General features: G+C 40.2%; 1 protein-coding gene across 5 annotated transcripts in view; it reads right to left on the bottom strand.

Moving 5' to 3' along the window:
• Nucleotides 1-15,238, bottom strand: part of AHCYL2 (adenosylhomocysteinase like 2) — a 310,856-nt gene that overhangs the window by 71,549 nt on the left and 224,069 nt on the right. For all 5 annotated transcript variants that reach the window (XM_029616493.1, XM_029616489.1, XM_029616494.1 and 2 more), the window contains exons 8-10: nucleotides 14,492-14,608; nucleotides 13,631-13,694; nucleotides 6,526-6,614 (exon numbers count right to left, since the gene is read on the bottom strand). In XM_029616493.1, coding sequence (XP_029472353.1) covers nucleotides 6,526-6,614; nucleotides 13,631-13,694; nucleotides 14,492-14,608 — 270 coding nt within the window. The remainder of the gene's footprint in view (nucleotides 1-6,525; nucleotides 6,615-13,630; nucleotides 13,695-14,491; nucleotides 14,609-15,238) is intronic.

The raw sequence follows: 15,238 nt of genomic DNA on the forward strand, positions 1-15,238 counted from the left end.
TGCAGCTGAAGGGGAGGAGGAGGAGCTTGATGCTGAAATGAGCAAAATAGACACCTCTGGAAGAATTGATGTTTATAGGAGAAATATGAACCCCCACACACTATAATTCTCAAAGGGGAACTCAATATGTAATCTTCCCAACAATCTCTCCTTCGTTCTTATTGTATTCATTCAATATCTTCAGTTTTATCACAATCCAATATCACTCAAATGTATAAATTCTTTATCAAAAATAATTCTCATGGATGCTATCCATAATGCCAAATTCAACACTTTTTTGTAAGAACAAAATTTTTTTAAAGATGGAGTAGGGAGGTTTCATATACGGGTATTACGCCATTACTCCATTGTAATATGCTGCTTTCTTATAATAATTAACCAACTTCCTTCACCTTTTGTATATGATTTTTTGTATCTATTTTTCTTTTTTCAGCATGCCACACTTAACATTTTATCAGTGTTGAATCAATCATTAAAAAAATATTCAAATTGTGAATTTACTGTGTTTTGAAATAAATAACCTTTTTCTGTTTATACCACTACTACTTAGCGCCGACCTATGTCAATCAATTCTTGTTTCTAATTTCAGCAAATTGCTTGAACTTCCATAAATTTCATCATATCATGCTTCTCTACACAAAGTTGTTATATATCGCTTTCGCTGTAAACCAACTTATCTGTCCCAACTTGTTGTTCCCGCCTGACTTATCTGTCCAGATTTGTTGTTCCCAATGAGGCCTCATTTCAAATCCGAAGATTTTTCTTCAGGGGATGTTATGATTATTGTGTCTGTCTTCTTCACAAATAATTTCTAACTATTCATTTTTCCACACTTTCCGTCATCCAGCGTTTGATGCAATCACCCTCTCACGGCGCTATCCAAACTCATCTGTATTACTCAGCTTTTTATCCTCACTCTGGGATTTGAATTGCTCCAATCCTGGCTTACGTTATTTAAACGTCATTGTACCGTCATAGCAAAGTCCATTCGCCAACATTGGCACATTTTACAGCTGCACAATGTTTTCAAGGAACTACCACTGATAGTTACCACAAGGGGGAGGAACATAAGGGATAGACTGGTACATGCACAGTCATGGAAAGCACAGGATGGAATGGATGTTGGACATTTGAAGTGTGGGTAAGTGCTCACATTGTGAAAATTACATTGACTGGGTACAATGAGGACCCTGTGTCTAATTACAGAGTAAATCATAAAATGTCAACCACTTGCAATACAGATCACGTTGTGTATGCACTTATATGTCCATGCCCAAAGGTTTATATAGGAAGAACTACACGGAGATTGAAAGTCAGATTGAATGAACATAAATCCCGCATACATACAGTCACTATCAGCACCCACTGTGACACATTGCGTCCAATATCATTAGTTTGAACAGATTAAATGGACAATCTTGGATCATATTAAAATATCGCAGCGTGGGGGAAATCGTGTGAAGGTATTGAACCATAGAGAAGCATTTTGAATTTTCACGCTAAAGACTCAAGCGCCTACAGGGTTAAACGAGGAACTGGAGTGGAGTTCTTTGATTTGATGGTACAATGACGTTTAAATAACGTAAGCCAGGATTGGAGCATTTCAAATCCCAGAGCAAGGATAAAAAGCTGAGTAATACAGATGAGTTTGGATAGTGCCGTGAGAGGGTAATTGCATCAAACGCTGGATGACAGAAAGTGTGAAAAAATGAATAGTTAGAAATTATTTGTGAAGAAGACAGACACAATAATCATAACATCCCCTGAAGAAAAATCTTCGGATTTGAAATGAGGCCTCATTGGGAACAAATCTGGACAGATAAGTTGGTCAGGAACAACAAGTTGGGACAGATAAGTTGGTTTACGGCGAAAGCGATATATAACAACTTTGTGTAGAGAAGCATGATATGGTGAAATTTATGGAAGTTCAAGCAATTTGCTGTAATTAGAAACAAGAATTGACTGACATAGGTCGGCGCCAAGTAGTAGTGGTATAAACAGAAAAAGGTTATTTTTTCAAAACATAGTAAATTCACAATTTGAATATTATTTTTAATGATTGATTTAACACTGATAAAATTTTAAGAGTGTGGCATGCTGAAAAAAGAAAAATAGATACAAAAAAAATCACATACAAAAGGTGGAGGATATTGATTAATGATTATAAGAAAGCAGCATATTACAATGGAGTAACAGCGCAATACCTGTATATGAAACCTCCCTACTTCATCTTTACAAATTTTTTGCTCTTACAAAAAAAGTGTTGAATTTGGCATTATGGATAGCATCCATGAGAATTATTTTTGATAAAAAAGAATTTACACATTTGAGTGATATTGGATTGTGATAAAACTGAAGATATTGAATGAAAATAAGAACGAGGGGAGATTGTTGGGAAGATTACATATAGAAGAAATATGGCATCTGACAGGAGCTGGTTAGTCCTCTGCTATAACTGACAGTGATTGCAAAGTGAATTGATGATCTTTAATCAGTACCAAGTTCCAAAAAGAGGTGTGTGGAGAAAACTTCCAAAGTCCAATTAAATTATAAAAAGATTTTTAATTTTCATTCCAGAGTGAGAGTAATGCTCCACTATTAATTTACATAAATATTCCCAATCTTTGATCAACTTCTAAGTTACTTTAAGACATCAGTGACATCAAAGTTTATATTGACAATAGAAGCAGAAGATCTCATCCCGACATGGAGATGTTTCACTGAATGGTTTCTTTGGGCGGGACTTACCTAGAGCAAACTTTGATAGCCAAGATAGCACATCTTGGTACAGCATTCATTTAATTAGTGCCACCACCTTTTGAACTTTGCCAACTAAAATTAATTTCCTCTATAGGACACATCTGCAAGATGTTCATGCATATCTTCTCAAAGGCCACTTGCTCACAACCATGCAAACTACCAGAGACTCCTAGCAAAGTGGCCGAGGTCCTGATCGCAGTATCTAAATCTCTGTAAATGGAACAAATGTCTCATTCCTACCTATTTCACCCTAGCTCCTTCCTTTCTATTTATAAAACTGAAGAATTTGCTGTTTTGCAGCCCTACATGTATATAATCTCTTCCCCTTACACCTTTCTCTCTTCCTCCCCTACTTAAACTCATACCCTCTCCTTCCCTTGCCCCCCCTTTACTCTCCCTTGATTCTTTTATAATTTGTAATATTATAACTACTCATATAATATTTTCATTATATATCTATTTATATTTTATAAATTGTTTTTTGTTAATGCATTTAACCGTTTTTAATGTAAAGTTTTCTCAGTTGTTTTCTTACTGTTTTATGTAAAACGCAATTGCGGATTTTGTTCTATGTACACCGACGTGATATCTCTGATGAGCGGCGGTATATAAAAATCAATAAATCAATAAATAAATGAGGTGCTTCTCTCATTCATTCATGTTCTTTACTGCTGAGTGGATGTCAGCATCTAGCAAATCCATCAGAGGTTCTAGCACATATTCGTGGAGATACTGCATCTTGTAGAACTATTGATCCGCAATCCAGGCATTTAATATGGATCCCTGAAAACCCTTTTAGACTCAAATGTGTCCAGCACACTATGGGTCCTTCCCATAAGGCATGTTAAGTGATCATGAATGCGCTTAGCATATTTCAACTCTGGCTTCACCACTACTGAGTGGTGTGGTACTTGGATGACCCAAAAACCTGGGGAAGCTTGGACTCTATTATAAATCCAGCTTTCAAGCCACTGGCAGGCACAATTGTCAGCGGTCTGCCATATCCTCATCTGGGAGGCCCTTAAGGATCTTGGCTGAAGAAAGTGAAGCATGAAGACATCTGTCCTCAGGTCCTTTTCCTTCCTGACACTGGACAGCAGCTTCACCAGCTTATCTAAGAACATGGAGTAGCTGAGATCTTCTGCAGAAGAAGTATGCTGGGCAAGTCTGGTAGGAGATCTGAACAAATCTCCATAGAATTTTCCTCCTCTCCTGATCATGGGAGGAACACTGAAGAGGACAAAAGGTGACTGACTAGGAGATTTCCACTGGTCAAAAACAAAATATCTGGTAAGAACTCAGAATGAGAAGAGTCCATGTCATCCCCTTCTGGCTTATGAAGGGGCTTATCTTGGAGGATGAGAATCTACCACCTTAAGATGAGGACTTACTTTCAACACTGGGAGCTCTTATGGGGAGGCACACATTTGAAGGACTTTGAGCAATCCCCTATATGGGAAGATTTATTCAGGAGACACTGATTTACTTCTCTGGTCTTCAGGGCCTAAGGAGTCAAAGAAGTTCTTCATTAGCCCTAACAGCTGGGCTCCCGTGGGATACAGGCCCTCTGCACTGGAGGAAAGATAATCTCTTCAGAAACCCAGATTGATTCATCATTGCTAAAGCTGGTTCAATACCACTGAAGAACTCTGTGCTGTAGCCATTATCCCTGCTGTAATAGCTGCTGGCTCAGAGGAACTCTGTGCCACCTGTGTCAACACTTCCTGAATGGCCCTTTGCACAGCTCCAGGCCTAACTCCTGATGCAATCTAGTTTCAGCAGCAGGTCTGCTGAGCTTATGCACCAAAGTGCTCTCCCCACCAATAGGCCCAAAAGCACTCCAGCAGGCCATGCCAAGTGGGTCAATTTAAACCTAATGCATCAACACAAAGACAATGACAGCACCAGGCCTGTGAAGAACAAGTGGCTCCACACCTTGTGAATCTTCTATGCCATGAAGGATGATGGGACCTGCACAAATGAGGTTATCTCCCGCCTTTGGATCAATAAGGGGTCCACTCCAGTGGACCTTGTATTGACTGCCTCTTTGGTTCCAAAGGGAATGGCCCAATGAGGGTCCATTGCATCATTTGGCCACTCTTCTCCCATCCAGTACCTTGACCTGAGGTGGATCCAGGAAATGGTGCCACAGATGGGTGGGGGAGGTCTCCCATACTTGCAGGATAGCGAAGGGGAAGAATGCTATTTTGACTTTCTACATAGAGTGTCCAATGTCACCTCGCTCTTTAACATAGCAGCTTCACTCCCCAGTCTCGCGCTGAAGCTTCAGGCTCTTACTCTTCCCAGTGCAACAACACTGCATCTTCCACGTGCAGTGTTGTTGCACCCTGGGGGACACCCAGCATAGCTGTACTGTTGGAGGAGTCATGGCCCAGGCCCAGGCAGTGATAGACTGCATGGGCCTGGACCATGACCAGCCTGGACCATGACAGACCATGACAGCACCAGGCCTGTGAAGAACAGGCCAATGACAGCACCAGGCCTGTTCTTCACAGGCCTGGTGCTGTCATTGTCTTTGTGTTGATGCATAAGATGAAATTGACCCACTTGGCATGGCCTGCTGGGGTGCTTTACCCCCCTACCCTCCCACCCCACACCCTCCCTATACCCCCCCACCCACCACACACCTTATCGCTCCCTAGTTACCGTACTCCACTGTAATTCAAGTTAAAACATACAACCTGTGTTAAAAATCTTAAATTAAGCTACCTTTTATTACCTGCCATAACTGCTGTAAATAAGCTAATATTTTATATATATTTGTTTAAATGTTAAATAAGTTATCTTTATAACCTGCCATAACTGTTGCAATTAAGCTTCCATATATATCCTCTATATAATCTATATATCCTTCTTTAACCGCTGTAATTAAGTGACAATGTTTAACCCGTTAATCAACCTCTCATGTAAATACTGCTACGTTCCTTTACCTTTCTCAGCTGCTGTCTTTCCTCCTCTTACCTTTCTCCCTCTCTCTCCCCCCCCCCTTTTTCGCTCCTGCTCCATCCCCCACTCCCTGTTTTTTGTAATTTCCTCCTTTCTCAAGTTTATTGTAAACCGGCGTGATGTGCTTGCACGAACACCGGTATATTAAAAGCTGTTAAATAAATAAATAAATAAAATATATCCATGATGGAAAGCCGGTGCCCACAGATACATGTTTTGAAGCCACTGACCATGGGTTTTTGGCCTTATACTTTTCCATACTCATTTTTTACTTTTAAGTTTTATCTTAAAAAAAAAAAAAAAAAGTTCTGTTTGCAAGGCCACAGAGGCAGTGGCAAAAATGTAAGAGAAGCAACAAGGCTAGTAAAAGGCAGCACAAGGCCAAAAGTTGAAAAAAACCAAACCTGGGACATGTCCGTGCAATAGCTTGGACAAAAAGACTGAGCGGCTCAAGAGGCAGCGCTCACATCCAAGGACTCCCACACATGCTCAGTAAAGTCAATACTGAGTGCTGGGTTTGTGTCAGCGCCACTGGATGACATCAGCCATGCATAATGGCTAATTCATGGAGAAATGGCAATACAGAAAGTATAAAATAATCAAATGCCAATACAGGTGGGAGTTATAACATGGTAGCTCCCAGCAGCTCAAAAAAAAAATTGTAAGGGTGGCCCTTAAAAGATGTAATAACTTTCAAGTAAAATTGTTTAAATGATACAGGTGAGCATTATTGCTTGCTAGGATGCCTGGAAAATTACACAATACTGTGTGGCTGTTTTCTCTAAGCTGTTATCTTACCAGGCCTGCAGTGCACAAATGGGATCGATCTCTGTCACATACACTATAGAGCCCATGGCCTTAAGTGCAGCACAGCAGCCCTTGCCAACCTGCATAGCAATGAAAAACAGGATGAGAGAACTTACATTAAACCCTTTTCAAATTTCCAGTCAACATTACTGAAAATGAACCCAGTTGACACATATAAAACAAGTCTGCTTACCATACACAATATTTTCCATAGCTAGGACGAATACACCATGAGATGTGAGTGACATCATCTAGCAGCATCAAACAGACCTCGCTTGCTCTTAGCTTCTGAGCATATGCAGGAATTCCCGCTCACGCACTGCATAGTGAGCCCCCTCAGACGATTTAAGAGCTAATTCTAGCTAGGTAGTTGACTCTCCAGGGAGGTGGACAGGTATTTAGATGGCTAATTCAACCTATCAATGGAAAACACTTTTTCTGTTGATAAACAAGGCTGAAATAGACATGACATGTGGGGAGTCTCAAGCTGAGAACCTCAATAGAGCATTTATGGTTCATAAATTTGGACACTGACGAATAAATGGTGTTAGATTTAACCTGAATTAGAGTATGGTAAGCAACTATAGCAGTGAGATGTAGTCTTACTGATAAAGTCTTGAGATTTGAAGCAGAAAAGGAAAGCAAACAGTTTAGTAACTCTTTGGGTTCACATGCAAACTGATCCAAAAAACTATGCTGACACCATGTGGTGAATAATTTCTATTTAAAATAGTAGTCTTTCCTAGTTGATGTTTTTTTGGCAGCTATTATGATTTCCTCAACCTCCTTGGGTAAGAACAATCTGGCAATTATTGAGCATTGAACATCCCAAGCTATTAGGCTGAAGGAAGGGAGGTTCTGATGAAACTGATGTCCCTCTTCTTGAGTTAATAAGGAAGAATCTGATCCAAGAGGGGTCAGAGGACTGTTGGACAGCTGTAGCAGATATGCAAAGCAAACTTGTGTGGGCCATGCTGAAGCTATGAAATATGATGGGCCCAGTTTCAGTACCTTTTGTGCCATCTTGTGGGATGGGTGAAAAAGGGGGTACATGAATCTGCATTGTAATTGAACAGAAATGTGTCGTAAGTGGATCTGAGTTTGCTGGGATGAATGGAATGAAAAAAAACTTTCTACAAAAGCAGTCAGGATGAACAAAAGGATAGATGCCTATGGTCTTTTTCAATATCTTTATTGAAGTGGAGACACAAGGGTAGCACGACTCTGGCCGAGTTTCGCCGTCTCAAAACGGCTGCCTCAGGGGCTTACATATATTTTCTTGAGTTCCCAATTTTGTTCAAACAAAATGTGTATAAAAGGATCACATAAACGACTATGTGATCTGCAACAGTATTCAATCTCTGCACAGGAAACAGAAGAATCCTCTCTGGGGCTGCCACAAGCAGTCTGCAATGCTCAGCCAGTCAATTATTACTCCTAGATTTCGTTGCTAGCTCAACGGCTTGGTTATTTTTAATTGTGAGTGTTGGTTGAATGAGGTGTATGTTTCTACGTTCAAGGTGTAGGAATTCCGTTTTGTCGATGTTTATTACCAGTTCCATCTGATTTAAGAGCTGTTTGATTATTTCAAGATACATATTGGCAAGTTTCATTGTTTCTTCAATGGTGTTCACAATGGGTGGCAGTAGCTGTATATCGTCTGCGTATAAGTAATGTATGATTCCAAGTCCCGCTAGTAGGTGACATACTGGGAGGAGATAAATGTTAAATAATGTTGCCGACAGGGCTGATCCCTGTGGGACACCGGTTAGCAGTGTGACTGAGCGTGTATTCTTGATTTGTACTTGAAAACATCTATTGCTTAGGTATGACTCAAACCATTTTATTGTTTTATTAGTGAGACCTATTTCTTTCAGTCTATTGAGTAGTATTTTGTGATTTACCGTGTCAAATGCTGCGGAGAGATCTAGTAGAACTAGAATGTAGTGTGTTCCAGTGTCAAAACCTCTTAAGATATTGTCTGATAAAGCTAATAGAGTTTCAGTACTGTAGTGTTTGCGAAACCCATGTTGCGTTGGGTATAATAGGTTATTACTTTCAATGTGGTTGACAATTGGTTTTGTACTGTTTTTTCTATTAGTTTGGCTAATAGGGGTAAGTTTGAGACTGGTCTATAGTTATTGAGAATTAGGGGGTCAAGGTTCTTTTTCTTAATTATTGGTTTGATAATGGCTCCTTTCAAAGTATCCGGCATTACTCCTTCATCTAGTGAGAGGATGATGATCTTGGTTAGAGTTGGAGTTATTGTGTTGGCTAGTTTTTTTAGTTCAGTAATGGGAATGGTGTCAATTACGTGAGTGGCAGGGTTCATTTGATTTATCATTTTCTTGACTTCATCTTGTGATACCTCTTCAAATTCTGACCAGATACTAACGTCTCTAGTGGGCATTTTAATCTCTTGTTTTGTAGTGTTAGGGATTTTTTTTCTCAGGTTCTCAATTTTATCTTTAAAGAAATGAGCTACCTCATTGCATTGGTTCTCTTGTAGTGTTAGGTGGTTGTTTGTATTGTCACTTATTAGATTCTTTACTATATGTGCTACAGCAGTCAAAAAGGCAAACAATGTTAGAAAATATTAGGAAGGGAATGGTGAATAAAACAGTAAATGTCATAATGCCTCTGTATTGCTCCATGGTGAGACCGCAGCTTAATACTGTGTACAATTCTGGTTGCCGCATCTCAAAAAAGATTAGTTGTGATGGAGAAGGTACAGAGAAGGGCAACTAAAATGATACAGGGGATGGAACAATTCCCCTATGAGGAAAGACTAAAGAGGTTAGGGCTGTTCAGCTTGGAGAAGAGACAGCTGAGGGGGGATATGATAGAGGTCTTTGGAGGTCTAGAACGGGTAAATGTGAATCGGCTATTTACTCTTTTGAATAATAGAAGGACTAGGGGGCACTCCATGAAGTTAGCATGTAGCACATTTAAAACTAATCGGAGAAAATTCTTTTTCACTCAACGTACAATTAAACTCTGGAATTTGTTGCCAGGGGATGTGATTAGTGCAGTTAGTATAGGTGGGTTTAAAAAAGGTTTGGATAAGTTCTTGGATAGGTCCATTACCTGCTATGAATCAAGCTGACTTAGAAAATAACCACTGCTATTACTAGCATCAATAGCATGGGATATATTTAGTTTTTGGGCACTTGCCAGGTACTTGTAGCCTGGATTGGCCATGTTGGAAACAGGATGCTGGGCTTGATGGACCCTTGGTCTGACCCAGTAATGCAATCTCTTGTGTTCTTATTGCCCCAGAAGCGACTCCACGTGAGTGAAATGGACCCAGATTGAAGACTGAGTGATGAGCTTGGAAAGCCAGGAAAACAGAAACTATCTATTGGGAACTCATTGAACATCAGTGATTTTGCACCACTCCTCCAGGTAGCACTGTATTCTCTTCTATGGGAGAGGTTTGATGCTGGATATGTAAAGGTGGCCAATAACTTGGTCCAGGATTGAACTAGACTTGGTGCATGGTTTACAGGACGAAGGCACATCTGCTGTCTAAGATGATTCAGAAGTTGCTGCTATGGAAGTAAAGGAGAAGACCACTGACTGAATCATCAGAAAGGGCGTCTCTGGACGTATAGACTTTTAAAAAGGTAGTACATGCATCTGAACCATCACATGTTCCTCCATTTCAGTAGCTGTTTCTCTGAGCTTTTCTCCAAAGAGGTTATTTTAGAAAGGGAACATCTAACTTCTTGTGGATGCAGCGTGTTCCGATGGAGATTAACGAGGAGGGTATCTAATGCCTTGTAGATAGATGTAATACCATCCATCACTCTGCTTTGGACAGTGGCGGAAAGTATGCCAATTCACTTTCACTGAATGCATTTAGCTTCCTGAAATATTCAGTATCTTGGGATCCTTTCCCAGTGCATTTGAGTAGATCCTTGATTCCTTTGGAGCTTTAAGAGCATATTTCACTTCAATTGATTTTTTGCCGCATTTTGTTTGTAATCCTTGCAGGATATCATGTACCAAATTAGCTGAAGGCTCTGCCACTGTGTGTAGAATTCTGAGGACTTCAAAGACCTTTGTCAGAGGATCTCTGAAGCTCTGGTGCAAATAAAGCACAAGGAAGGTTTTAATCCCTGCAGCTCTAAGTCTGAAATGTAGCTGGAACCCCTCCCTCCAAAAGGCAAGGTTCTCTCCCCACCATGGGGCCAGGCCTGGGTTAGCAAAGAGACTCTTAGGAGTAAACCAGGAAGTTAGACCGGGAAGGCTTAAAAGTATTTTGATTACTAAACATTAGTGCGAAACTCAACATTGATCTTCTTCCTGGGACAGAGTCTTGGAGAAAAGTATTCCTCTAGAACTATTCATCGGCATGCAAAGCAATTGCTTCTCGAGCATTCAATCGGTTTGGGTTGAAGAAGAATACGTGCAAAGGGCAAAGGTGGTTTATTGGCTAACAAAGAACAGTCTAAATTCTCTGTATCAATTTTGTTTTGGAGCGCCATGGGTTAGACTTTACTTTCATGGCACTGGACCTTGCCTCAACAGTGTTTGATATTTTTCTGTACTGGCCTTCCCTTGATGGCATTGGATTTTGTTCGATGTTAGCATTGCCTCGATGGTGCCAACTCAAAGGCTAAACTTTGCATTAGCTGCACTGCGGCAGAGTCCATAGATGGTGCTGCTCGGCAGCACCGGATGCTGATTCATTGGCATTGGGCATCAGACTTGCACCAATGGCATCAGAATGCTGGCCATGTCTTGATGGTGCTGAAGTACCAGCTTTGCATCAGTGGTCTTGGCAGTGCCAGTCAAACTTGCCTCGGCGGTAGCGGAGCACCAAATTTGCATCAGTGGCACTGGTTATCTGCTTTCATGTGCTAAACTGTATCAACAGCACCAGCTCAATTGCAACAACAGTACTGGAGCAGTGGTCCTGTCTCAACAGCACCAGAGTGTCAATTGTGCCTCAATGCAAAGCCTTGGAGTGAATGCTTCAATAACACCATGCTTCCTTAACTTCGATGGGGCTAGATGCTTCAACAGATCTGGAAGTTCTGGAGCTGGAGGCCAGATCCATTTGTTAGAAGCCTCAGAGCCCTGCACAGGAAAGAAGGTTTGTGAACACCACATGGATCCTAGGTTCCAGTGACCCATGTTTCGACGTCTACTCTACTGAAAATGACTGCCGGACTCGACTGGGGGAAAGCAGGAAGAGAAGTCAATAACTGATGCAGCCACCAATGCAGGTTGCAAGAGCTTCTTCCTATCCGATAGTTTAAACATCGGTTTTCTTTTCTTTTTGGAACACTGAAGTGCTAATCAAGGGGCTGCCAAGGCAGTGGGGTAGAAAAAGAAAAGAAGCAAAAAATCTCCTCAGAGATGTGTGTTTGTTTTGGGTTTTTTTTTAAGCAGTACTGCTGTTTGGAGGCTGTTGCAACAGTGAGCCAACTTTAAGAAAAGAAATATCAAGATTTTTATAAAAATAAGAGAAAGATAAAGGTATATGTCTGTGTTAGTGCTCAGATGAAAAAAGACTGAGGGGCTCATCAGTCAATGTTCTACTAGCTAAGAGAGGGGTCCATTCAATACCGCTGGATGACATCACCTAATTCAGGCCTACTTATCGACAGAAAAAATTAGCATTTTGTGTATCTGCTGCACACATATTTCTAAATTCACAGTTCTCACTACAAGAAAACACATACATCTGGCTAAAAGTTAATATAGGAAACATTTAATATTCAGGTTAGAAATGGTGAAACTCAGTGCACATAGCAGTAAACCTGAACATCCCTGACTCACAGTTTGTCTCCACTACTTTGTCACTTCATCTCTTGGTGCTCAGATTTACATTCTATATTCTTTGGAGAATGAACTTTGTAGCCATGTAAATTATCTTGTATAGTAATATATATATATATATATATATATATATATATATATATATATATATCTATATATATATATCTTAAGAGGCTCTCCTCTGGAACAGGACTGACATACTTTAGTAAAACAATGTGACGGAAGCTCGTCCTGTTGCCAGCCATGCTGTGCCTGTATTGTCAGGCGGCACTGTGAATGTGCTGTGCTTGTTGTGTGGGATGCGTGTACTGCTTTGGCCCATGCTATGTCAGTTCTGTGGTGGTGGCACTGTGTGGAGGAGCTTGTACTGCTGTTGCCTGTGCTGTATCTTTTCTGTGTTGGGAGAGCTTGCACTGCTGCTGCTTATACTGTACCTATTCTGTGGATAAACAGAGAATTTCAGTCAGTCATCTCAGTCTGATTTCTTTAACTAGCACTGGACTTAGTAGAAAATGTAAAAAGGATTTAGAAAAATTCCTGATCTCCAGCTGGAATCACTTTTATATGTGATACCATAATAGTTATTTAGTACCATAAGTGTATGTGTGTATATGTATATATATATATATATATATATATATATATATATACACACATACACACACATACACTTATGGTACTAAATATAAAAGTGATTCCAGCTGGAGATCAGGAATTTTTCTAAATCCTTTTTACATTTTCTACTAAGTCCAGTGCTAGTTAAAGAAATCAGACTGAGATGACTGACTGAAATTCTCTGTTTATCCACAGAATAGGTACAGTATAAGCAGCAGCAGTGCAAGCTCTCCCAACACAGAAAAGATACAGCACAGGCAACAGCAGTACAAGCTCCTCCACACAGTGCCACCACCACAGAACTGACATAGCATGGGCCAAAGCAGTACACGTATCCCACACAACAAGCACAGCACATTCACAGTGCCGCCTGACAATACAGGCACAGCATGGCTGGCAACAGGACGAGCTTCCGTCACATTGTTTTACTAAAGTATGTCAGTCCTGTTCCAGAGGCGAGCCTCTTAAGATAGGATGTGAGCTCTGTCTCCATGCCCAGCTAATCACTGGTCTCTGAGATAAGGGAGTCAGTTAAGATGGTATAGTGTTTATGGGAAGTACACTAAAATCACCAACTCATTTCAGATGTCCTGTTTGGAAGTGACTTTTAGAAGGATTGGGACCTGAAATTTAGATGTGTGTCCTCCTGTCTTCTCTTACTGAAATGGAGTTTCCGTGCTGAAAATCATACCTCTCCATAACCACAGACCACCACCTGCTTCCCACCGAACATCATGTCTGTTGTCCTTTTCAAGCTAAAAATTACAAGAAACATTAGGAAGTCTTCTATAATTAAAAAGCAATCTACAAATGTGTGATAATCACCCTTTTGATTACTTACATAGCAATATAGTAGATGACTGTAGATAAAGATTAAAAAACCCAACCATTTTGCCCAATTATGTTCTTAAACATTTCAAAACAGCTGCAATAATGATATTTTATTTGCCATGTTGATACATCACAATCATGTAAATAACATAAAATTCACCAGGCACAGCAAGCCACAGCCTGTTGATTTATTAGGAATTATTTGTTTGAAACACAAACTTAACTGCCCCCTCCCAATAAAATAATTCAGTGATTTTTAACTCTAGTATAATATTGTGGTGATCCTCTCAAGAATCTTTCTGCTCCTTTGGAGAAGCGGTTTCTTACAGGTCATGAGGACAATGAGCAAGATAGGCCACTGATCCACAATCCCCCAGTTTGCTTTAATGGGACACTTCAACTTACAAGAAGTACACTCTAAACATGATACGGTCTCTAATGTTTTCCAGGTGCTGCACACTGAGCCGGGTCTAGCAGGAAGCTGTTAGGAAAGCAAATTCTCTATTTTTGCGCTACACATCCTCAATGAATATTTCACCATCATACTGAAATTACCGACTCAATATAACCCAATCCATGCCATCGCCCACAGTCATTTATATAGTACCTAAAAAGCACAGAGGGGTAAACCTTTAATCCTACATTACTAATGTAAGTGCTACTAGATGTATGCAGCGCTGGATACAACCCAGTCTCACCCTGAGGCAGAGCATAAACATACCCATCGAGAATGGACTCTCTGCAGCAGTACAAGTTATCAAACTTCTGTTTGGTGACAGAGTCATTGACGTTCATAGCTGGAACACACAGCTTTCCAGCTTTTGATAACTGGTACAATCTGTTATAAAAGGAGAAAATCTACATTAAGGACAATTTAAGCAGGTTTTCCTTTACTCTTATTTGACAGTGTAAATTGGTTCTTAAGTCTGCCCAATTTTTTTTTACATGGACTTTGTATTTTAAACCACCTAGAATATGTGTACCAATATAAGCAGAATATAAACATTTTAAAATAAAGATCATTTTGAAGAACAGGTAGATAAGCAGCACATTCTGGGCCCCTCCAAGCAACACACCTTTCATTCTGAGCACCTCCAAGCATCTGAAAACAAGAAAACTGCTTCCTGCTTCCTATAAGAGATGTGAACATGAAACCACAGCACTAAGGATCAGGAGGAGATTTCTGTCAGAAGGCAATTTTTCTTGCATGGGAGTAATATTTGGAAGACTTTATCCTTCTACCTACTATTATATTTAGATATTGGAATGATGCCCTGAAACCCCATTTCTTTGCAATTATATTTATTGTTTAAACCTAAATACATTTCAGAATTACAATAGGGCACTCCAAGGAGTATGCAGATCTAACAGCACTTACTAGTTGCCGAAGGCACTTAGCCTTGTGCTTCACAGCGCATCTAAGATGCGACAATATCCCCTGGCGAGGTTTACCCTAGCCCTGTCTTAC

The sequence above is a fragment of the Rhinatrema bivittatum genome, chromosome 9 (genome assembly GCF_901001135.1).
Source record: "Rhinatrema bivittatum chromosome 9, aRhiBiv1.1, whole genome shotgun sequence".
Classification (NCBI taxonomy): domain Eukaryota; kingdom Metazoa; phylum Chordata; class Amphibia; order Gymnophiona; family Rhinatrematidae; genus Rhinatrema; species Rhinatrema bivittatum.